This window comes from Astatotilapia calliptera, chromosome 11, assembly GCF_964374335.1.
Source record: "Astatotilapia calliptera chromosome 11, fAstCal68.1, whole genome shotgun sequence".
NCBI lineage: Eukaryota > Metazoa > Chordata > Actinopteri > Cichliformes > Cichlidae > Astatotilapia > Astatotilapia calliptera.
Genome location: NC_137432.1, coordinates 38,080,768 through 38,103,282, shown reverse-complemented (window position 1 = coordinate 38,103,282; position 22,515 = coordinate 38,080,768). Strand labels below are relative to the sequence as shown.

General features: G+C 46.2%; 1 protein-coding gene and 1 long non-coding RNA gene across 2 annotated transcripts; one reads left to right on the top strand and one right to left on the bottom strand.

The window, feature by feature from the left end:
* The first annotated feature begins 6,358 nt into the window (after nt 1-6,358).
* Nucleotides 6,359-17,140, top strand: cmtm7 (CKLF-like MARVEL transmembrane domain containing 7). The gene is made up of 5 exons (XM_026185436.2): nt 6,359-6,586; nt 9,534-9,710; nt 10,728-10,826; nt 11,063-11,141; nt 11,948-17,140. Exons 1-5 carry the CDS (start codon nt 6,476-6,478, stop codon nt 11,953-11,955), a joined length of 474 nt encoding a protein of 157 aa, XP_026041221.1. The 5' UTR covers nt 6,359-6,475; the 3' UTR covers nt 11,956-17,140.
* A 2,688-nt stretch (nt 17,141-19,828) lies between these two features.
* LOC113032663 (uncharacterized) lies at nt 19,829-21,178 on the bottom strand. Its single transcript, XR_003273917.2, has 2 exons — nt 21,050-21,178; nt 19,829-20,462 (listed from the first exon to the last, which is right to left on the bottom strand). It is a non-coding gene; the product is annotated as an uncharacterized LOC113032663 (long non-coding RNA).
* Between the last annotated feature and the right edge of the window lie 1,337 nt (nt 21,179-22,515).

The following is a 22,515-nucleotide window of genomic DNA, read 5'->3' as shown; positions in this document are numbered from 1 at the left end:
CAGAGGACCGACGACCCACACCACACAGACTTATGTGGCCAGCTTTGTGAACCCTTTTGGGTTTCACAGCATTTATTTTCAATTCATGTCACATTTGTGACTGTGGTTCATGTCAAAGCACATATTATCATTATCGTTACTATACAGTTTAGTTGGTATCACAGGTCATTTAGCTGGTTTTGTTTCAGGTTTGATCTTTTTACACATTTTACTGGTTTTATGTGAGCTTTTCATAATATTTTAACGAAGTCAAATGAAAACTCAGAGATGATTTATTTACAGCAGCGCAGGAATGAAACTGCAGGAAGTTCGTGTCACCTTATTTGTATGCGGAGGAAGGTTTGCTCTGCAGTTATGAGTCACGAGCACGTGCACACTCCCACAACACATAAGTACAGTACAACGCTGAGAGCAAGAACACTGAGGTTTGGTTTCAGGCAGCTAAGGTGAGGACAGGGGAGAGGGGGCAGGTCCTTTCCTCCAAACAGAGGTCAGAGGTCAGAGAGAGATCCAGTAAGGAAGCAGAGCGGGAGAAGCACACTGAGCGTTTGGTCAGGAGATAAAAAGTAGAGCCGTTACCACTTGACATAACTACAATCCAACAATCCAGTGACGCAGGAGAGAGGAGTTCGGTACTGCAGGGGTGACACGGATGCTGTGCTTTTATTTTGGTAGTTTGGTTTGTTTCAGCAGGTTAAACTAGCTTCAAGATAAAAAGCCAAAACCCTTTGTGGGTACAAGAGCGGATGTTGTGGTTCATGTGAGGCTGGGTTGGGGTTTGATTCCTCGGCACATGTGTGCTGTCGTCATGTGAAACCAACGCGCAGCATCGTCCGGTCAGTTTCTGCCCGGCTGGTTTTCAACCTGAACTCCACAAGATGCTGCAGCTTTGAGCTTCACTTCCTGCTGCTGCATGTGTGAGTGTGAGTGTGTGTGTGTGTGTGTGTGTGTGTGTGTGTACTTGTTTGGACATCTTTGTGCGGACAGAAAATTGGCGTGCCACTATACTGGAGGGGACAAAGTCCCCACGAGTCTGAAGCATGTTTGAGATTCAAAGTGTGGTTTTAGCTGCAGGGTCACAGTTCGGTTTATTTTCATGGTTAGGCATTATGTCAATCAAACGTCCTCAGTAAGACATGAAAACGAGTGTGTGTTTCAGTTCATGTTGGTATGTGTTTAACCACCTTGTGGCCACAGGATGTGGTTGAAAGTGTGAAGCAACAGTTGTTACGTCGCTATGGGAACATGAAAGGTGTTAAAAAACACTTTCGGAGTTGAAGAAAAGACGTTTTTGTCGTTTTTGCAGCTTGTTTGTCTCTTTGAATTTTCCAGCTCGTGCAGTGGCGCATGGCGGTGCAGACCGTGAACCACCGAAGGCCCAGGATGAAGGACGTGTTGTTGGCAGAGCCGGGTCGGGGCACACGGGCTGTTCTGGGCCTCGCTTTCCGTGCAGGCTGCTTTCAGCAACACCAGCTTACAAAAACCCACCGCTCACCTGCCCGCTGCCAGCAGGACAGCACACGTCAGTGTTAAAACCCACAAACACAGCACAAAACGTATGTGTTACTTAAGGTGAAGCTCCGACAGTCTCATCGCTTCTTTCTGTAATCGTTCAAATGGAGATTCATGAAAAGGCCGCACGCAGCTTCCATTCAAACAGGATCAGGTGTGACGCGCCCTAAATGGAAAATCAGCTGCATTTGGATGAAGATGGATTCTGCCTGTGCTGGTTTTGTGGAGCCACGTGTGGTCAGATAGTTACATGAAAAAGACTCCAACGCACAAACGCCGTCATGAAAGTGGCTCCGGTCTAACGAGCCAAACTGTTGTAAAACAAGAGCAGCCTCTACTGCCTCCAGGCTGGCTGCAGCTCAGGTGGTGGAGCAGGTCATCTACTAACCAGAAGGTTGATGGTTTGATCCCAGTCTGCTCCAGTCTGGTTGCCAAGAAGAAAAGCGCTATATAAGAATCAGTCCATTAACATTTAGTGTCGAACTCCAGGCCTCGAACGCCGGCATCCCACAGGTCAGCACACCTGAATCACATGATGAGTTCATTACTGGGCCTCTGAAGAACTTTAAGACATGCTGAGGAGGAAATTTAGCCTTTAAATCAGCTGTGATTTATTCAAGGACGCATCTAACACCTGCAGGACGCCGGCCCTCGAGACCGGGAGTTGGACACCCCTGAGCTACAGAGCACGAACAGTTCTGCCCTCCGGCTGTGTGACGCTGCGGCGTGACCGTACGTCGATCACTTGGACGTCTTAAAGCACAGGTGTCCAACTCCAGGCCTCGAGGGCCGGCGTCCTGCAGGTTTTAGACGTGTCCTCGATCCAACACAGCTGATTTAAAGGCTAAATGACCTCCTCAACATGTCCTGAAGCTCTCCAGATGCTGCTAATGAACTAACCATTTGATTCAGGTGTGTTGACCCAGGGTGGGATGTAAAACCTGCAGGACGCCGGCCCTCGAGGCCTGGAGCTGGACACCACTGTCTTAACGTTTCTGAGGACGCTGCTGGAGGCAGACGCAGCTCCATCACAGGGACTGCAGCTTGTGAAACTTCATGCTCGGTGCTGCAGTTGCTGCTCAGGCGTACCTCGGTCGAAGCAGCGCCTCCGTGAACATTACTGTGCTTCAGCCCTGCGCTCATGTTCACATGAGACAGGAAGTCGAAGCTGTCTGTGGTTATTGTGTCATTGTCTGTTCTATATCAGTCAGTGAGTCACTTAATGCTTACTTTGACCAGCGCGGCAAGAAGGATGACGTATTTTAGAGGTAAAAGTATCACGAAGACTCTTGAGACAGCGACGGGGGTTTATCCTTTTCTCAGCAACCCCCCACATAACCCCCACCGTGGGAGTAATCTCAGACAGCGCCTGAAGTCTTCACCTGTGAAAGGGCATTCTCATTTTCTGTTGCAGTGACGTGCGCTGAATTTACAGAAAGGGAAGCAGAGGAGCTGACGGCCCACCCACAGACACAGAGAAGCTTCCACTGCTCACCTACAGACCGCTGGACCAGACGGAAACACGCTGGCTCGCATCAGCAGCGCTTTTATATCGTAGCTTTGAAGCATCCACAGAATCGCCCCGTACCACGTATGATGTCACACACCTTATTAGGATTTACAAAAAGCAAACCTCATATGAGGCTCGGGAGAGGAAGTGAGCGTCAGCGGCCACGCCAACATCACGTCGGCAGCAAACACACATCCTCTAATCCTGCCGTGTTCAACATGTCCTCTGTGTGGGACTTTTCCCATCAGTATAATTCAATAGTCCTCACATAAAACTTTATATTACTGTCAGATTAGACTCAAGAAAGAGCTGCTGCGGACATGAAAGTGACAGAAACAACTGCAGCCTCGCAGCAGGCCGGACCACAGCAGCATCTTCAGTCTGCAGCTCAGCTGTGCTGATGTGCGTCTCCTTCTCCTTCAGGTTTACTGCTTCTGAGGCCGCTGTCTGAATTATGAATGATGCTCTGAGAGCATTTTAGTCGAAGACTCCTCCAGCTCCCGCCTTCTGAAACAGAGACGTCACCGTTTGATCACAAACAGAGTCCTTGAAACAAAACCAGCCTGAGACTAAACAGAAAGATAAAAACGGACTCGTTAGAGCCGGCGATAGAAAAGCATTCTCACGTCTGTCTGCGATGTTCTGCCGTCACACAGTAACGTTGTCGCATCAGCGGCTCGTGATGCTGCAGCTTGTCAAGTGTTCTCGTGGAGCCGGGTGGTGCTTCCCTGTGGTGGTCTGAGCATCTCTGTGACTCGCCCGGCTTCTCCGGGTGGCGTCCAGCTTGCACTGAGAGTTCACAGCTACATGTGCAGTGTTGGGATTGAGAGTTAGTACTTCCAGTCTGAGCTGGATCCGAGTTCAAGTGTCTCGGGGCCTCCTCTATGATGAGTTGGTGACGCCTCTGTAGTGACGTGGACGCCGTACCGGCCTGTGGTGGTAAAAACAAAGCTGTCGACTCAGAGGTCGATCCACGCCCCCACCCTCACCTTTGACTGGGAGCTCTGGATGGTGACTGGAACAGGCACCACCTCTCAGCTCTGTGGTGCACAGAAGTTTAGCATTTATCACCTGCACAGGAACACGATCTGTACTCGTGAACGCGGCACAGAAACAAGCTGGCGAGCGTGATGTGCTTAATGATTGATTTTGTACTTCTAAAGCACAACAGCTCAACTGTAGCTCCTCCCATTTCTGGTCATGTACAGAGCTGATGTAGTGAACCTGAGCTGCATCCATCGCAGAAGCGCAGAAACCTCGTGTCCTTCTGTGTGTCCACGAAGATCGAGTTGAAATCAGAAAAATTCGTATTCGCAGCTCAGCCTGAGAGAGTGTGATTAATGAACTTCAGCTCGTTTTCTGTTACCTCAGGATGCAGGCGAGCATCACCGCCCTGTGTGTGTTCAGACGACTGACGTAGTTTACTCCTCTATATTTATCTCACTGTTGTCTCGTGAGCTGGTCTGCACGTCTGCACACTCTTTAAAACGAAGGTTTTAATCTCATGTTTCCTGCTTAAACGTGAAATATTCAAACAGAAAACAGAGAAAATGGTGCTGAGCTCTGAATGGAGGAGTGTGTGTGTGTGTGTGCGTGCGCGTGCATGTGTGCGTGAGTGTGCGCGTGCGCGTGCGCGTGCATGTGTGCGTGAGTGTGAGTGTGTGCGTGTGTTCAGTTTAAAGGGAAACGTCCTGACAGCAGCTCTGTTGTCCTGCTGCTCGGGAACATTCGTGCCTCTCTGGAAGCTGCTGCTGCAGTGCTTCCTGACAGAGACCACACCTCCACTCAGCCCACAGGTCAACGCTGACACCTCAGCCACCCAAAAACCTGCACACACAGGATGTCTGCTTCAAAATAAAGGCCAAACAAACACAAGCAGACTCACAGCATGTTTCAGTCAGAAAACAACATCAAGTCCAGCATTATCAGGCACCACTCATGATTGTGTGTGTCTGCTGCAGCCGTCTCAGACTGATTAAAGTTATCTTATAAATGACTCTCACATGTAAAGGGAAATAACAGAAACCACAATATTACAATGACATAAATAAAGATGGGATTCGGTGATATTACTGACTCTCTAGCATCTGTTTAATTTCCTGTTAGGTATCCTAACAACAAACTATGGTCTTATCAGAGATCTCCCCACATTATTTTCTGAATCATGATGGATCATGAAGTATCTGATGGAAAATTAAAAGAAGCAAATTCACCAACAAAACGAGAGCCGTGTTTGAGTTAGAATAAACACCTCAAACATCAAACTTGACGTTCAGCTTTAATATAATTTTAATTGATCATTTTAACTTATTTTTATAAATCAAATTTCATTTATTATAAAACAAGCAACAATAAATAAATGAGATAAAATCACCACAACCTGCAGTTCCTGTGATGTCCAGCAGGGGCAGCAGAGAGTCAGTCCCCATAGACTCCCATGTTAAACTTTACAGCAAAGATATAAACTGCTTGGTCTCTACAGATTCCCCCTTCATAACAACTGTAACCGAGTAATTGATTTTTTTATCTGTGAGTTTTGAGACTTAAATTTATGGGCGTGGCCAGTCATTGACTAACAGCTGGATGGTCACAGGGTGTGGCTGGAGTCCCTGAACTGGACCTCTGCACGGTGTTTGTGCCGCTGGAGCATTTTGGAGAATTTTTAATGACATCATGTGGCCAATAACATATCTGCTGTGAGGTCCTATACTAACAGAGTGTTCAAGAAGGCGGAGCTCCAGTTTTTAGTGACTGAAATTCAAAGATTTCACTGAGGGTACACCAAAGCTTTGGTGATTGTTGAGTCATATACGGGTGATGTATGTTGAGCTTGACACATGAAAGAAACGCAAAAGCAGAACACGACATTTTATTCACAGAGGATGATGAAATGACCAGAATTTACACGAAAATCGAACGAACTGTGATTTAAAATAAATGTTAATGACCCAATCTCAATGATGTGCACGCAAAGTTTCTGTCAGAGTGGCTCACCTGTGAAGGAGGAGAGTGATAAGATGTTATTGAACACTGATTAGCAGACATATGTGTGTGTGGATGTACACTAATAAGAAAACAAGGCTCTAAAATGTCCAAAACCAGGGGGTGACGTCAAAGTGGTGGTGTCCATCTTTATATACAGTCTATGGAACTCATAAAAATTGATATTTCAGACACACTCAGAAAAATACACTCAAAAAACAAATGAAATTAAAAACATGCTAATGTTATTATACTGAAAATATATGAATACACACTGAAGTGTTTTGAGAGGACGGGGTTTTGTCGGTGCTTTTATTATGAAATATATCCCGGAAGCAGTCGCGTTTATCTGCTGCGCGTTGACGTCAGCGATAAAAACAGGGGCTGTGCCGTGTCGCGCGGTCGACGGTGACTTTCCGCTGCGGTTAAACTCGTTTAAACGTTTCATTTACCGTGCTGTTTACCGGCATCATGTCTCACACCGTCATCACCACGACAACAACCACCAGGACATCCGGGGAGAGCGGCCTGAACCTGGGCTACACCCAGACCATCCCGGGACTGCTCAAGATCGGACAGCTGGTAAGAGTCAGTCCGGTGGACAAACCCCGGGGCTTTACCCGGTTCTACCCGGGTTTGTGTGCGCCTGGTTTTCTAAAGATTTAGACACGAGAAACTTTAACTGTGAAATATTTAAACGACTGTTGTTGTTATTGATCGGCCTGTGATGCTCGGAGTGATCGGCTCCTGATGGAGAAATATTGATTTTCGTAAAAACTTCCATCCAGACAGGGACGGGCGAACAGAAAACGGGGCCCGGGGCTCAGAGACAGCTACAGACCCCCAGGCTTTTACAGGGGACCTCTCCAGCTGTTTTACGTGTCCTCGTGTTATTATAATAGCACCGTTAGACCCACTCACAAGCAACTTTATTAGAGATGTTTTAATTCTTCATGGCTCAGAATCAACAAGCTGCTGGAAACATTTCTCAGGGGCTTTGGTCATGTGATCACAGTGAGATGATTTTGTGACATGGAGCGTCATCCTGCTGGAAGCAGCCAATCAGAAGATGGTACACTCTGGTCAAAAAGGGATGCCACACTCAGGCAGGCTGTGGCGTTTCGGTGAAGCTCTTACCGCTGAAACAGGCCAGAGTGGATCCACACTTTCATGCTGCTTCCTCAAACTCTGACTCCATCATTGACGGTTGCAGCAGAAACTGAGACTCATCAGACCAGGCAGCGTTTCTCTGATCACCTGGTGTGGTCGTCTGCTGCCGTAGCCCATCTGCTCGATGTTCCACACGTTCATTGATGCTCTGCATGCGATGGTCGTAACGAGTGTTCATCATGATGATCTGACACCCTCGTGTCGGTGTTGTTCCCACATCATCATCATAAATGTTGTTCCAGGTTTAACATTGCAAGTGACCAATCACATTGTTGTGATGTCACACTTTTGCGACTTCGTAAAAAAAAGCGCTGTAAAAAAAAGTCTGCGTAACGGCCTCTGTCCTCCGATGCAGCGATTTGAATCTTTGCATTTCAGGATGCTGTTCTGTAACAAACGGTAAGATTTATGCATGTTGTCCTTGCAACATTGGAATTTCGTAAATGAATGAATCGCTCGGCTTGCAAAAGTATGACGTCACAACAATGTGATTGGTCACTCGCAATGTTGAACCTGGAACATTTATGATGATGATGTGGGAACAACACCGACACGAGGATGCCAGATCGTGCTGTATTCGAGGTCCTGGTGCCTTCCTGTCAGCTCAGAAATTGGTTTCTGACACACTCAGACCAACAACCATGTTCAGAGTCACTCAGGTCGCCTTTCTCCATCATTCTGAACTTCAGCAGGTCGTCTCAGTGAGTCACTGCTATGTGATTGGCTGATATTTGTGTTGGCGTGCAGCTGAACAAGTGTACCTAATAAAGTGTCCGGTGAGTCTGACCGTCTGTGTAAAACCTTTAAAGGGCGATCGTGGCTCAAGAGTTGGGCGTTCGTCGTGTAATCGGAAGGTTGCCGGTTCGAGCCCCAGCTCCGACAGTCTCGGTCGTTGTGTCCTTGGGCAAGACACTTCACCCGTTGCCTACTGGTGGTGGTCAGAGGGCCCGGTGGCGCCAGTGTCCGGCAGCCTCGCCTCTGTCAGTGCGCCCCAGGGTGGCTGTGGCTACAATGTAGCTGCCATCACCAGTGTGTGAATGTGTGTGTGACTGGATATGTAAAGTGCTTTGGGGTCCTTAGGAACTAGTAAAGCGCTGTACAAATACAGGCCATTTACCATTTAACGCCGTCTCAGAACAGACCTGCAGGAGTGAAGCTCGCCTCCTTCATTATTTCTGAACACGGTGGTTTGTATGCAGTTTCCTATGTGTACTCCAACACGTGTACTCCAACACGTGTACTGTCAACAGTCTGAAACGTGTTCCTCTGAGACCACGACGCTGGAGGGTTTGGTAATATTCTAATATTCTTTGAACTAAAACAAAAACACAAATCGGCTGCTGAACGATTACTCAGACCCAACAGCTGTTTGACCCAGAACAACCATGTTTACAGCTTTCTGCCACATTTGGCCTGGTTGGTTCAGGCTGTGCCGTCACATCAGGAGCAACTCCTGCTTATGTGAGCTAAATATCAGAGTTTCTGTGGCAACAGAGCAGGGCTCTGGAGTGCCACCAGTTTTTTAATGGTGCAACTAGAAAGAAAAAAAAGGTCTCTGCAACTCTGAACGTCTCCGTGTGGTCAGACACACATCATGCCCCTATCGTGGTCTAAACCAATCAGAGACAGTCAGGGGCGGGACCTCTCTGATATGGATATCGAGTCATTAAGTCCTGAATGGACTTTTAAATATAAACGTATTTTGCCAGAAACACCAGAATCTCAGGTTAAAGCTCACAAACTATTTCAGCAACCACCAAACAGTAAATGAGAGCAATAAATGCCCAAGTGTCCCCCCCCCCTCCCCCGCTGCCTTTCAGCAGCAGGCAGGTCGTCAGAGGAGCCGATGTGACGAATACGTTTAACGTTGCCTACAGCATTACCAAAGAGAGCCACGCACTTTAAGGACAAGCATAAGATTGTTAGTTAATCATTTGCAAATGAATATTGTCTGTGACATCAGTTTCCCCTTTAAAAGTGCACATGTAAAACTGCAGCGTTAGGCGATGTGGTTGAAAGCTTTGGGTGCGCCTAACTTTTGTGCTGATGCGCCTAAGAAAAACATTTAGTGGCAAAAAGTTAGTGTAGAGCCACAGAGCCAATCAGAGCCACAGCCTGCACACATCCCCACACAGCGTTTACCTGAGCTGAAGCTGCCAGAACCAAATGATCTATCTATCTATTGTGTGAAAATAAAAACTCATTCTGAAAACCGTCGGCCGTGAACGCGGCGCATCGCTTTCTTCTCTTTTGCTTGTTTAAACAAGCAGATGCAAAAACATGTGATGCACGTCCTCAAACCGCTGCTCGCCTCTAATGCAAAGGAAGCACATATTAAACTGAATTTCCCTTTTGCCAGATCTCCCTGCTCATCGCCTTCCTGTGTGTGTTCTGCACTCGCGGCTGGCCCAGCTGGCCGGCCTTCCAGTACTTCGAGGTGGTGACGCTGTGGTTCCTCGTAGCCTTCCTCATCTTCTTCCTCATGCACCTGTGCAGGCTGCAGACGAGGATGCCCTGCATCAACTGGCCGCTGACGGTAAGAGGAGCGACGCTTCCATCCGTCTGTGTCGGTCTCGCTTCTGCATTTCAGCCAAACTTCTGCATCGAAGACTTGAGCGTTTGATTCTCAGCGTAGCGTAACAGGAAGCTGCTGTTATGCAACGCAGAGAAGCCAGAAGAACCCAAATGTTCCTCTGGCTTCTCTGTGGAGTTCAAGGAAGGAAGAGAGCTTCTGATGTGCGGATGCTTGCAGTGCACCAGCAGTCCCTCGTTTACCTTCCTGACCAGTCGGCCGTGAGCAGAGGTGATTTTCAGAGCAAATCTCAGACTTTTGATCAAAATGAAACAAATCAGCTGCTGCAAATTGTTCCTTAACCTTTTGAGAGCTTTGTGACCTTGAAAAGGTTCATGAGCACCAAACGTGCTGGGAGATCTCAGCCTGAGACGAAACATCACCCTGCAGCTGTTAGTCGCTCGGCTCAGATTTATGCTTCCACACATGGCGAGACTTCCTCTTCCTGTTCTGTTGAATCCAGAGAAATGTTAAACATTGTGAGATGATTGCTGATCTTCATGTGGACGCTGCACATATATGCAGTCTGCTCAGCTGTAAGCAGTACTAATAAAGCTCCACAGCAGAGCACCTGCCTCCATGTCACCCGACCCCCAGCATCCTCTGCACATCTGTACGCACATCTGTTCAGCAGCGGTCAGGCCCTTGCTCTTATTTTGAAAGTCCAGCAGCTGCGGTGCAGGTCTGGTTCCTGTGCTGAACTCTCAGCGAGCTCATCCGGCTGCAGGATGAGAGACGTGCTGGAAATTAAAAGCACTTCCTGTCCAGCGGTATTTATTAATGAATCTATGAAAACTCGTGTGAGTGAAACGGGACTTGAAGCTCCGGCAGAGTGAATGTTTGCATCCTGGTTTCAGAAGCAGACCCGACTTTGAAGCCTTCACTAAAGCGGAGCTCTGAGGAAGGCTCGGAGCTCCTCTGTGGTGGACACGAGGTGCTGACAGATGCTGAGAAATGTTTATTGTTCCTCTGCTGTTTCAGGAGTTCTTCCATTACTCTGTGGGATGCATCCTCATCCTCATCGCCTCCATCATCGCCTCGGCGAATAGCGGTGGAGTTTCAGCGCTGGTGGCCGGATCGGTACGTAAGCGCACAACTGCGAGACTCGCGTTGTGTCACTTTGCAGCAGACCAGCTGTGTGTGGCTCCTGCAGACCGAGTCCTCCCTCTGATCACGCAGGACGTCACATTAAGTTCTTTCCTGAGAACAGAAATCTGGTCCTGCCTGAACTTCTCTGAGCTGAGTGCGATCCGTCAGTAGACTTGAGCAGCTTTACTTTGAAAGGTGTTTGTAACGCATTGTGTGTTCGTTCACAGGTGTTTGGATTCATAGCGACGTTCCTGATGGCCGTGAACTTGTGGACGTCTTACAGCGTGGCTTGTGGGCCTCAGTCTGGTAGGTGCTGTCCTTCACCTGCTTCTGGTCTGAGCCTGTTACCTGCTCACGTGGTTTTGGGTTAAACGTCTCCAGCGCTGGGCGAGGGTGTCGTCTTTTTAACGCGCTGCAGAATCAAACCTTCATGGCCTCATCTGCTTTTTATGAGCACGTTTCAAGTGAAGCATGTTGTTAAATTGCAGTGCATTCAGGGACTAGTAAGCGTTTTGTGCTCAAAGTCGATGTTAGAGGCAGGAAATCGGACGAGCGTGAGGATTTGTGACAGTTTGGCTCAGAGCAGCTGCGACACTGCAGCTCCTGCGGGGCTCCAAGGAAGGAGCAGGGGGCACGGGGTCACGGGCCACCTCAGTCAGAGCATCAGGGCGAGGTGCTGCACAAACGGTCCAATCTGCAGAGGCTCCACCCACAGCACAGCCTCGATGGGTGCAGCCAAAGGGGGGCCGACACAACATTAGGCACACGGTCATTATGTTACACCTGACTGGTGCATATTTGTCCACAGTTGGACTGAAGGGGGCTGCGTACCACATTTAAAACATTGTTATCATATAAATAATGCAAGCGTGCACCTCCCTGCTCGAGCTGAGTTCCCTGTGATAAGAGGAGGGTTTCCCTGAGGAATGCTAACGATGCTAACGATGCTAATCAGTTAAAAGTGCTTTTTTTTTTCCAAACAGTGAGCCAACTGTTTTCTTCGAGCCACATCCAAAGATGTGAGGCCGATCCACATGACAGCAATTACTTCCACTGCCCTGAGACTCTAACACTCTCTCCCCGCATGTTTCTCCCATCATGCTTTTCTGCAGCCATGTAAAAAGCGTCCCGTCATGATGGAGTCAGATGGCTGTGTTGGCAGTTTGCTGTGTCCTGGTTCTTCTCTGCCAAGCGACCACCTGGATAAATCGATGTGATCATAACTCTTACTGCAGAGGAGCGCCGACGCAGCACCGGCTGGGCTGGACAGCAGTCAGTGTCATTCTTTTACTTCCTCGTTAAATCGGACCGCTGTGGTCACGTTTCCATGGTAACGGTGCTCTGGGTCACATTTGAACCATCGGTAATCCTCATTCATGAACGACAGCACAGTCACCTGGAATTGTCACCTTTATTATATTTCCCATCATTCCTGTTGTTTTCTTTCTTTGTCCTTAAGAATGAGGCGTGGGCTCTAAAGCGATGGCGCCCTCACACTGCTGTGTGCCATAAATGAGCGTGTCCTCACGGTTTACAGCGCCCATCCTTCTGCTCCTTTGAAACTTCCTCGAGCTCTGCAGAAGCAGTTTGGACCACAGATGCATTAAAATTACAGCAGTTCTACTTTAAAATATTAGTGTTGAAATATTTTTATCACTCAAACACGAGTTGCATGCTAATGTTGTTGTTAGCATGCTAAAAATTTACTCAGGGGCTGTAAAACAGCAGCATGCTAACAAATGAAACAGGTAAAACGTCGGCATGCCAACAAAGCAAAAGAACAAAACATCGTCATTTTTGGCGAGTAAAGACACGTGGCAGAAATCGTTATTTCTTTGATTGTCAGGAAGCCCGTGGGCGGAGTCTAACCTGCTGGAGGTTCAGTTTGTTTTAGCCAGCTGGGTCATTTTTAAAGATTCAAGGAAGCTGAAGACGCTGCATGTAAACAGTGCAAACCACACGCATGTAAACAGGTTGCAAGTTTTAATGATTGAAAAAATCTCACATTGATTATGTGGGTCAGTAATGATGTCATTGTTCATTTATATTACAAAACAAGCTGCAGATAAATATAAGAACCAGTTTGACTCATGGACACGCCCACTTACATTAAAGACAAACGTCTCCAGCTGTTCTGCTTGAGATGCTCGAAAACCCGACAAATACATCAGAAAACACGCGGTTCAGTTTGTGTCGCGTTAAATCAGACCACAGCTGGGAGCCGTGTGTCCCGTAGACACATGTACAGGAGATAAACCTGAATGTTTTTGTGTGTCGAGAGGTGTTCTGTGGGAAGCTCCAGTGTTTGATGTCTGCTTGTGGGATTTACTGACAATAAGAGAAATAAAGGCCAAAGCACAGCGTCTGTGTTATGGAGGAAGAACATGTAATATGTCATTGACGTGGATTCAATCTGTAACTGAACAGTTTAGAGACGTTTCAGCAGGAACTGCAGATTATTGTAATTACTCTTTTTGTTCAGCTGTCCTCGGTGCTTAAAAGAACCAAACTTTTAGCCATTTGAATTTAAAATTCAGTCTGAATTTTGTATTTAAAAAGCACATCTGTGATTATTTTAGAGGATGCCAAAAGAGAGCGATGTATAAATTATATCAGGATTAAAAATGAACTGTGTGGAAATCTGTGCAGATTAATAAATGTAATGACATGGATTCATTCAGATTATCCAAATATTCACGTGATTAATGATCAATGATACTTCGTTCAGACGCGCTGAGATGGATTCAAATGAACCAAAGAGATTAAAAGTGTGTATCTATGGACAGACGAAGACATATTGTAGTAAATATTAAACATCATCCATTTAAAAGTGTTTGGATTTATAATTATATGTTGGAAGCTACATTTTTGGAGAATGTGTGTTTTCCAAAAGAAGTCATTGCAACGCCACATCAGTGAACGCACAGACGAGCTAACAATGAAAAGATGCTGTAAATATTCAATGTGCTGCACTGAGCGCAGCGTGTTAGCCGTTTTACAATCGTCCGACTGTTTAAGCACAATCTCTGCGTACCTCTCCCAGCCCGTTCGTTCTGATCATAGTTATTTAATCTGTGCTTTCACTCAGTGACAGAAAACTTTTATTAATCTGCACACGGTGACGTCCACTCCCGCTAACTGCTAGCTCCGACCGCATGCAGCACCTCTGGGCTGTCAGCTCTGCAAACATCTCTGATTGACTCAACGCTCAGTTGAACTTACGTGGAAAATGAAGTCACACCTCTGAACCTAAAAACTTTAACGTGAACAATCGTTACGAATCGAGACAGAGACGCCAAATGTGGCAGGTAGCCAACGTTAGCCGAGACGTTAGCTTACAGCTAAGTGATTATTAAAACAAATTGAAGAGACAGAATTAAGAGTTTGTTGAAAATGGTTAAACCATGCTTATGTTTTCTGTTGACTGTGCATTACTGATACATAGTTAACATTTTATTAAATGGAATTTAATGAAGAGGTTAATATAGCAGCACTAGCTAACAAGCGTGACCTAGCATGACTATTGTTGATGCCACGCCCATTTTTTCTCGGCTGCACTGCCGATCTGATTGGACAGGAGGGGAGTTCATGCTAACATGTCAGTGTTCACATGACAGCTGCTGCTTGTCTTATTGGTCTTTAATAACAAAGTGCCATTTATTGTTTGATTGTTTTTAGCGATTAATCCCAGTTTACAGGTGTGCAGATAAACTGCTGTGAACGTCTTGGAGGAAAAACACATTTCCAGTTTTTCTGCTGCGTGTTCTTCATAGAACCCAAACTGGTTTCGCTTTAATTCTTAGAATAAAAAGGCTCAAAGTTAGACCCTTTTCTGCCACCTGTCGTTAACAAACGAGTAAAACCATTCGGTGTGTAACGATAATCCTGAGATTACTGCCTTACTGTGCGATGCTTCTGACTGTGCACTGAATGTGTCTGAAATTTCCTCTGAAGTAGCTCAGAGCACCAAATGAAGGCCTGACCTCTAATTGGATTCAAACTGAATGTTAAACTGTGGAAGGTTTACACAGTACTTTGTAGTACATTTAAATACCCGTTAGTGTCTGATCCTGGAGCCTCTACACACTGTGTGACATCGTAACGGGTTCCTGCTCGACTGGTCTGTGGGAACCGTCAGGATGTTCTAGTTGGTGTAGGAACTTGATGAAAGCATGTGAGCTTTTTGTACGAATGCTTTCAGCTTCAGACAACTTCATAAACTAACTTTAAAAAGCATAATTAGGTTGTGGTGGCTTAGCGGTGCAGCGGTTGGAGCTTCATGTTCTCCCTGTCTGGGTTTCCTCTCACAGTCCAAAGACGTAGGTGGGGTGACCTGTCCAGGGTACAAGCCCCGCCCACAGGGTTTCAGTAGTAAAACGTGCCACTGACTGAGACACTGAATAAGAGCGGTCACTCAGCTCTTCGTTATCTGAAGCTGGTCATGAAGTCATGTGACCCTGCAGGTAGAGACTGCGAGTTCCTCATACAGTCACGGTCCTGTTTGATAGGCTGCAGGGACTGACTTCACAACAGTGACATCACATCCTGCCTGCTCCCAGTGAGTCCGGTACGTCAGGGCCTGAACCCCTGAGGGTCGCACAGTGTGGAGGGGTTCCCGTCCCATTAACGTCACGTGTCTCATAAGCTTTATTTCACGCTGTGATGCTGTTCGTAATGGTGCACCATGCTCACTTGCTGTGCTCGCTGCCTCTTTGGTTTCCTGTCTGCACCAGCTTCATTTGTAAGAGTTTGGTTTCTTATGCACTGATAAGCTTACTGCAGCAGGCCGTTACATCATCGTGTTAAATCACAACACGTGAAAAGATTTACATTTGAGTTTTGTATGTATTTACTATTTCTATGGTTGAACTTTTACTATGCTGTTTTTCCAGTTTGGGATAAAATTCAAACTTTTCTTGTTTCTGTTTCCTTGGACTTATTTTTTTTACCCTAAAGCTGGGCTTTAATTTTCCGTCTGGATGTTTTGCGTGAATCCAAAACGAAGGTGTTTGTCAGTCAGAGTGGGACAGCGATGTGGTTTTCCTGAAGGCTATTTGAAGGCGTTGCTGTGAGCGTTTACAGTTATTTCCATGCCTCGAGTACTCTGATGGATCCGGGCTCCACCATAGACAAACCACACTGTTTACATTATTTATTTTGGCTCCAGCTTGATGATGATATTCTCACTGATGCAAAGTGACCTGATGTATGGCTGCGTGTCCACTGGGGGACAGAAACATTCATTAGACTGGCTATGAATCTGGACCGCTGATAATACATTACTGCTCATTACATTTTTCACTGTCGGAGGGAAACGACTCGGTCTCCAGGTGAGATTTGTTTGTACAAATGTTCCAGTTTAGTGGAAAGCAGCCAAAGCTCGTATGCAATTGGGCAAGACTTGGAAGTCTTCTAGTTGTACAAGTCTTGACCCTGTTTTCTACACATGCCACAGATTCATTTACAGCAGCACCAGGCTCAGGGAGGGGCGGGGCCAATCACTGTGATTGGTTGGTGAGAGAAGGAAGACAGGATGAAGACATGCTGTGGAGGAGAGACAGAGATTAATAACAGATATGATTCGATGCAGAGAGTCTGTGAACACATAGTGAGTGAGAAACGTGACTTTCTTTAATCTCGAGTCTGTTTGTTTCATTTGAGACCAACAAAGCTTCACACATGGAAACATTTTACTCAACAGCAACTTTTAGTCTCAGGTCTATTCTTTCATTTTTAATGCCACTGATTGTGTTTCTACTACAGACTAAAGTCCTGCATACATTTGGTCGATTATTCAGCTCATATTAAATCTTTTTGTTTGAGCTGAATCCCGTCACTGCTGTTTCCTGTGATGACACACGGGGCGGCGCCAGGAAAAGCTGTAACAGCAGGTCGTGGAGCAGCCGTCCTAACAGCTGTTTCAAAGGTTTTCTTTCTCCAACGTTAAATTCTGATTGGACGTTTGCTTCTTAAAGTTCCCGAATCTGTGAATCGAATGTTTGAGATCGAGACTAGGATAAATGTATACACATGAGAGCGAGGAGCCCAGTGGACACGGTCACCTGGTAGTTCATTTAGTGTTTTCTCCAAAGTGCCTTAATGTTCTGTGGGTGTGGATTGGTCACTTGACTTCTGTGAGGAGCCACGATCAGGCTGGACTTGTGATTTTATTATATTACAATAAAAGATGTGTACAGTGTTTGAGTGACATCACAAACACGAGTTGTTTTTCTACATTTTTAAAATGTGTTCAAACTACAAGTTGTGATTTATTGCATGTTGTGAATTAAAGGCTCATTGCACCAGTTCTGTCTCTGCTAGTTTCATAGAACACGAGGAACAAACACATGAAAAATGGAAACAAAGTATTATTAAAGTTAACAAAATGATGCATTTATCTGTTTAGTAACGTCTTTGTGTAAAACAGTCATCAGTGTGTGTAGAGGTTTAGCATTTTGCTGTGGGTGGAAAAATCTGTGTGTAAAATAAATGCTTTCAGTTTTCGCTAATCTGATGTTTGAGGCACATTTTGAAAACACATGAAAGCGTTAGCGGCATGTAGAGAACCGTGTGGATTATTAGCAAACATTAGAAAGATAAAGAGTCCTAAAAGTTGTCCCTGTGGAAAACCCACAGCACTGTATCCATCCATCCATTCGCTTCCGTTTATCCTTTTCAGGGTCGCGGGGGGCGCTGGAGCCTATCCCAGCTGTCATAGGGCGAGAGGCGGGGTCCACCCTGGACAGGTCGCCAGTCTGTCGCAGGGCCAACACACAGGGACAGACAACCATTCGTGCTCACTTTCATTCACACATTCACACCTAGTGACAATTTGGATTATCCAATCAACCTGTCCCCACAAGCTGGATGTCTTTGGACACTTTATCCAATCCAACTTTATTTATAAAGTACTTTAACACAGCCAGCACAGGACCAAAGTGCTGTACAGCAGATATGTTAAGAAAAAAAATAAAATTTCAAACAGCCCTGTATTAAAAAACAACATAGAACCAACTAAAAACAGTTTGGGAGCTGCTACAGCAAAAGCACGATCTCCTCTAAGTTTACGCCCTGTCCGGGGTACATGCAGGAGCAGCTGATCAGCTGGCCTGAGAGAGCAGGTGGGTGTATGAGGCTGTAGCAGCTCAGAGAGATGAGATGGGGCGAGGCCGTGGAGAGCTTTAAAAGCAAATAAAAGAATTCTAAAATGAATCCTAAAAGTATTGGCAGCCAGTGAAGTGAAGCTGAAACGGGAAATGTGCTCAAACTGTCGAGTGCCAGTTAAAAGACGAGCTGCGGCATTTTGCCTCCTCTGTAGACGAGTAATATATGATGCGCTGACCCCAGTATAGAGTGCATTACAGTAATGCAGCCGAGTGCTAACAAAGGCGTGGATAGCTGTGAAAAACCTGCTTTAGCCAGCTGCCTCAATCTGACTGCCAAACGTCAGATCACAGTCACTTTGACCCCCAGGTTTGTGACAGCTGGTTTAACATGCTGGGCAAAGGAATCTAAATATTGGGGGTCTCAGTGGGGCTACCAAAAACCATCACCTCGGTCTTTTTGTCATTGAATTTTAAAAAGTTAAGAGACATGCAAGCCTTAATTTCAAGACACTGAAGTAGTGGCTGTGTGGAGTATGTGTTCAGTCATCAGCATAAAAGGGGAATACAATGCAACTGAGTTAACTCAGTACAGAACCAAGAGGGGGCCGAGAACTGAGCCCTGTGGGACACCACACCACAGAGGACAGCACGGCAGAAAAAGTTCACCCTGCCAAGCAGGACCTGAACCACTCCAGGGCCCCTCGTGCCCACCCAGTGCTCCAAACCAGAGAGTAATATGGCGTGATGCACTGTATCAAGCCAGCTGTCAAATCTAAAAGCACCAGAACAACACAGTCCCGAGCGTCAGGAGCTAAAAATATGTCCTTAAAACTTTGAACAGGGCTGATTCAGTGAAAGGGTTTAAAATCTGACTGGAAAACATCTAAAACATTTTGCTTTCCCAGGAAGGCCATTCATTGGCTGTGAGCTCTTTTCAAGACATTTGGAAAGAAAAGGTAGTTTGGAGATAGACCTGTAATTTACAAGAGTCATAGGATCAAGAGCAGGTTTTTTAATCAGGGGTTTGACTACAGCATGTTTAACATCTTTAGGGACAACACCTGACATCAAACTGTGGTTTGCTCAAAAAGCAAAGGTCCAACTGCAGTTAACACGTGTTTTAAGAGTCGAGGAGGGGCAGCATCGTTTGGAGACCCTGCAGGCTTAAAATGACCAACAGTCTCCTTTAAAGCGGACAGAGTCACCGGCTCAAAGACAGCAGAGCAGGAAGCAGAGACTGAGAGGTCATGAAAGATCTGAGCCCTGGTGGAGGAGACCTTCTCAATAAAACAGCGTACAAACCGTTCACAGGCTGCAGACGAGGCCTCGATACAGTCGGAGCAGAGTTAATGGTCCTAAATAAAACACGTGTTGTGACAGTTTGACGGAATAATGTCAGATACGTGTTTTTTACAGTTGTGTTTAAAGCAGATGTGTAGACTGATGCTCAGTTTGATGGTACAAACGTATCAGGAGTGACATCATTGATATTTACTAGATACAGAACACAGTGAGCCTACACTGTTCACTGCATCACTCCATGCTTGCACTGAGCACCACCTGCTATCATGTATATATCTACTGAGCACTTTTCAGTTTTGCTTTCTTTCAGCGTTGTCTGACAGTATGTTTTGCACTAAGCAGCAATTTGCTAATGTTGTAAAGCTGCTCAACATTTGGAAATAAAACCCATTCTGATTCTGCACAAAGAAAGCTCAGTGGTGGAATCAAATATGACATTTCAGTCAAAATTCAAGGTATTTGTTTCTATTTCATATCATTTACGAGCCCTGTGTGAAAGCTTTAGTTACATTTAAGGGCAATATCCCAAAAATAAAGTCAGAGATTTGATCCGTGTGTGTTTCAGATGAAATGAAGACAAACTGATGCAGTAAATCTTCTCTTATTGATGACAAAACTGTGCAGCATAATTTACTTCAGATGTTGCAGATGTGAGAGCATAAGCAGGCTGATGTTTGGAGGCTCTAACAGCAGAGAGATGATACAGAAACATCTTTAGAAAATACTGACACACTTTACAAATTTCCCACGTGTGGGACTAATAAAGGTTATCTTATCTTATCTTATGAAGGGACAACTTTGTGTCTAAATGAGCTGCACACTTTCCCCACTGAAACCAGCACAATCCCACTGATGAAAACAACATTTGAACTACATATATTCTGGATAAATCAAAGCATTATCAAAGTTGTCTGTGGTTCCCTTATTTTTCCTTGGTTCCCTGTCAGATCCTGCAGGACGAACAGCAGTGAGTGGTTCCTGTATGCAGCTGTTACAGGTTGTGTTGGAGATGCTTCTGCAGATACAGGAAGCAAATATAAAAGTGTTTTCAGTGTTTTTAGCAGTCCCTCAACTACAGAGAGCTGTCTGCTCTCCTCTGCATCTCTCAGCTGCTGCTGGCTCCTCCTCCTCACACTGTCCTGGATCTGTCCTGGTGTCTCATCAGGGGTGGAGAGCCTCCGTCTCCTCTCACCTTCTCAGGCTCTTCTGACTCTGGACACTTGCAGAAGGAAATCAACCACAGCAGTCAGCAACAAAAGCAGCAGAAGTTTATCAAATCTGTGTGAACTTGCAGGATGAAAACACCGTTTCCTCTTATCGTCACAAAGACACACTTTATGTGTTTGAATCAGAGAGAAACAGGATCCTGCAGAGTGTTGGTCTTTATAACAAAGGTGACAGACTCGGGTTGTTTGATATAAGCCTGACGGAAACAGCAGGAGGACTTCTCCATCTACTGTCTGTCTCATTGTTAGCGCTTTAAACAGGATGAGAGCTCTTTAAGGACAAACTGCAGCACAGCATGCTTGAGTCTGCGTCCTCACCGCAGTTCGCGGGCCACATATTTGCTCAACCGTCTGCTCGGTGTTTCCTGAACCGTTTAAGTACGTTTGGCTTCACGGCGACAAACAGACGGAGCTTCGGCAGAAACCTGAACGAACTAACGGAGAAAGAGCGCGTTAAACGCGACCTCACTAACGTCACGTAACTTAGCCGAAGGGTCGCTAAATGCGACTTTAAGACTTTTCATTATGCTAACATTTGTTCCGCGGTATATTTGCAGTGGGACAAAAGCGCCGCGCTCACTTTGAAGACGGTATTTCTGCGCTTCACTTCGGCCGTCCGCCATTTTTCTTCAACCGCTGACTCGCAGTGAATCCTGGGATATGGTGAGGGCGCGGCTTCTATCCGTGCGCTCGTGCGTTCTGTGTGGCGTCACTGGCAGATCAAAGGAATCAGCTTCTGCTTTGATCGTCACAGCCACGTCACAGGCAGGGAAAGCTTTAAATAGGAGCGCTCACACAGAAACATCACTGCTCACCTGTTTGCAAATGTTCAACAGTCGGCGTTCTCCCAACAAGGAAATTATCCAGCTGTTCTCTCAAACCCAGAAAATCTAATGTGCGATACAACCATGTCAACACGCAGCGAAAACGAAAATACAGTCGTGGTCACACCAGACCAGATTATGCCACCTTTCAACAGGTGCTTCCAAAGGCTCTCTGGAGCTGAGTGGAGCATGATAGAAAGTGGCACATGCGACTCAGGCGTCCGAGCGGTGCTCGCTGATATGATTTGTGAAATCATTCAGACCGCCTCTAGCAGAATCCTCAAAAATGCCCTTCCTGTTATTCAGGATCGCATGATGAAGGAAGATCCGGAGCCTTTAGGTGCGGGGAAAATAAGCCCGTCCCTCGGAGACTCCATCTCAGCTGCCATCGCCGGCGCTCTTAACGTCCTGGAACAGCGACCTGAGAGCACTGACGAGCTGACACGGATGGTTGAGGAAGAGATCTCCGAAAAGGTCAGCTCAACGGTCAAACTCGTTAGAGAAAGCCCCGATCTCCCGCAAGACCCCGCCGTTTATGTCAGCGGCAAATGTAGTGATATTAAAAAGCTGCACCGCATGGTTTGCCACGCTGCCTCGTGCCTTAAAAGGCACGCGCGTGAGCTGTCGAGCGGCTCTGATTCCGGTACAGAAAGTACGGATTCAAAGATGTCCGTGCAATCAGCAATCAAAGAGATTTCTGTGATTCTGTCATCAAGGAGCTCAGATGGAGAGATGACAGATGAAGATGAGGAAGAAACTCTAACAGAAAAGGACGAAACAAAACGAGCCGCAGGAAGCCAAAGTTTCCGGGCTGCAACCCCAGTAGAAGTGGTTGCAGCTGACATCGTAAATGAGATCATTGGCGACATGGATGTAAGCAGCGAAGAGCCCTGTGAGAGGAGTCCTGCCTTTAATGCAGGATTAATTACCAACAAGCTGAGAGACTTCTTCTCCAGATGTTTGCAATCCACCTCTCACTCCCGGCTCAAAGCACGCAAACAGCGCTTTTCCATGTTTGCCAGAAAACAATTTGAAACAACGAAAAAAGACCTGAGAAAAGTAATAAAGGCAAACAGAAAATTTCTTGTTTGTCTGAAAAACATTTGCAAGGACCCCAAAGGTGACACGGTGCCCTCTGATAACAGTACGGTTTCCAGCCGAAACACACTGCTCCGTTACATACGCTCCTCTCCCGTCGACTTCGACGCGATTAGATCAGACG

Excerpts from the sequence above, each read along its gene's own strand:
- cmtm7 (XM_026185436.2), top strand. The coding sequence starts at position 6,476 with ATGTCTCACACCGTCATCACCACGACAACAACCACCAGGACATCCGGG. Across the intron at positions 6,587-9,533 it reads TGCTCAAGATCGGACAGCTG|ATCTCCCTGCTCATCGCCTT; the intron begins GTAAGAGTCAGT and ends CCCTTTTGCCAG. Across the intron at positions 10,827-11,062 it reads CAGCGCTGGTGGCCGGATCG|GTGTTTGGATTCATAGCGAC; the intron begins GTACGTAAGCGC and ends GTTCGTTCACAG.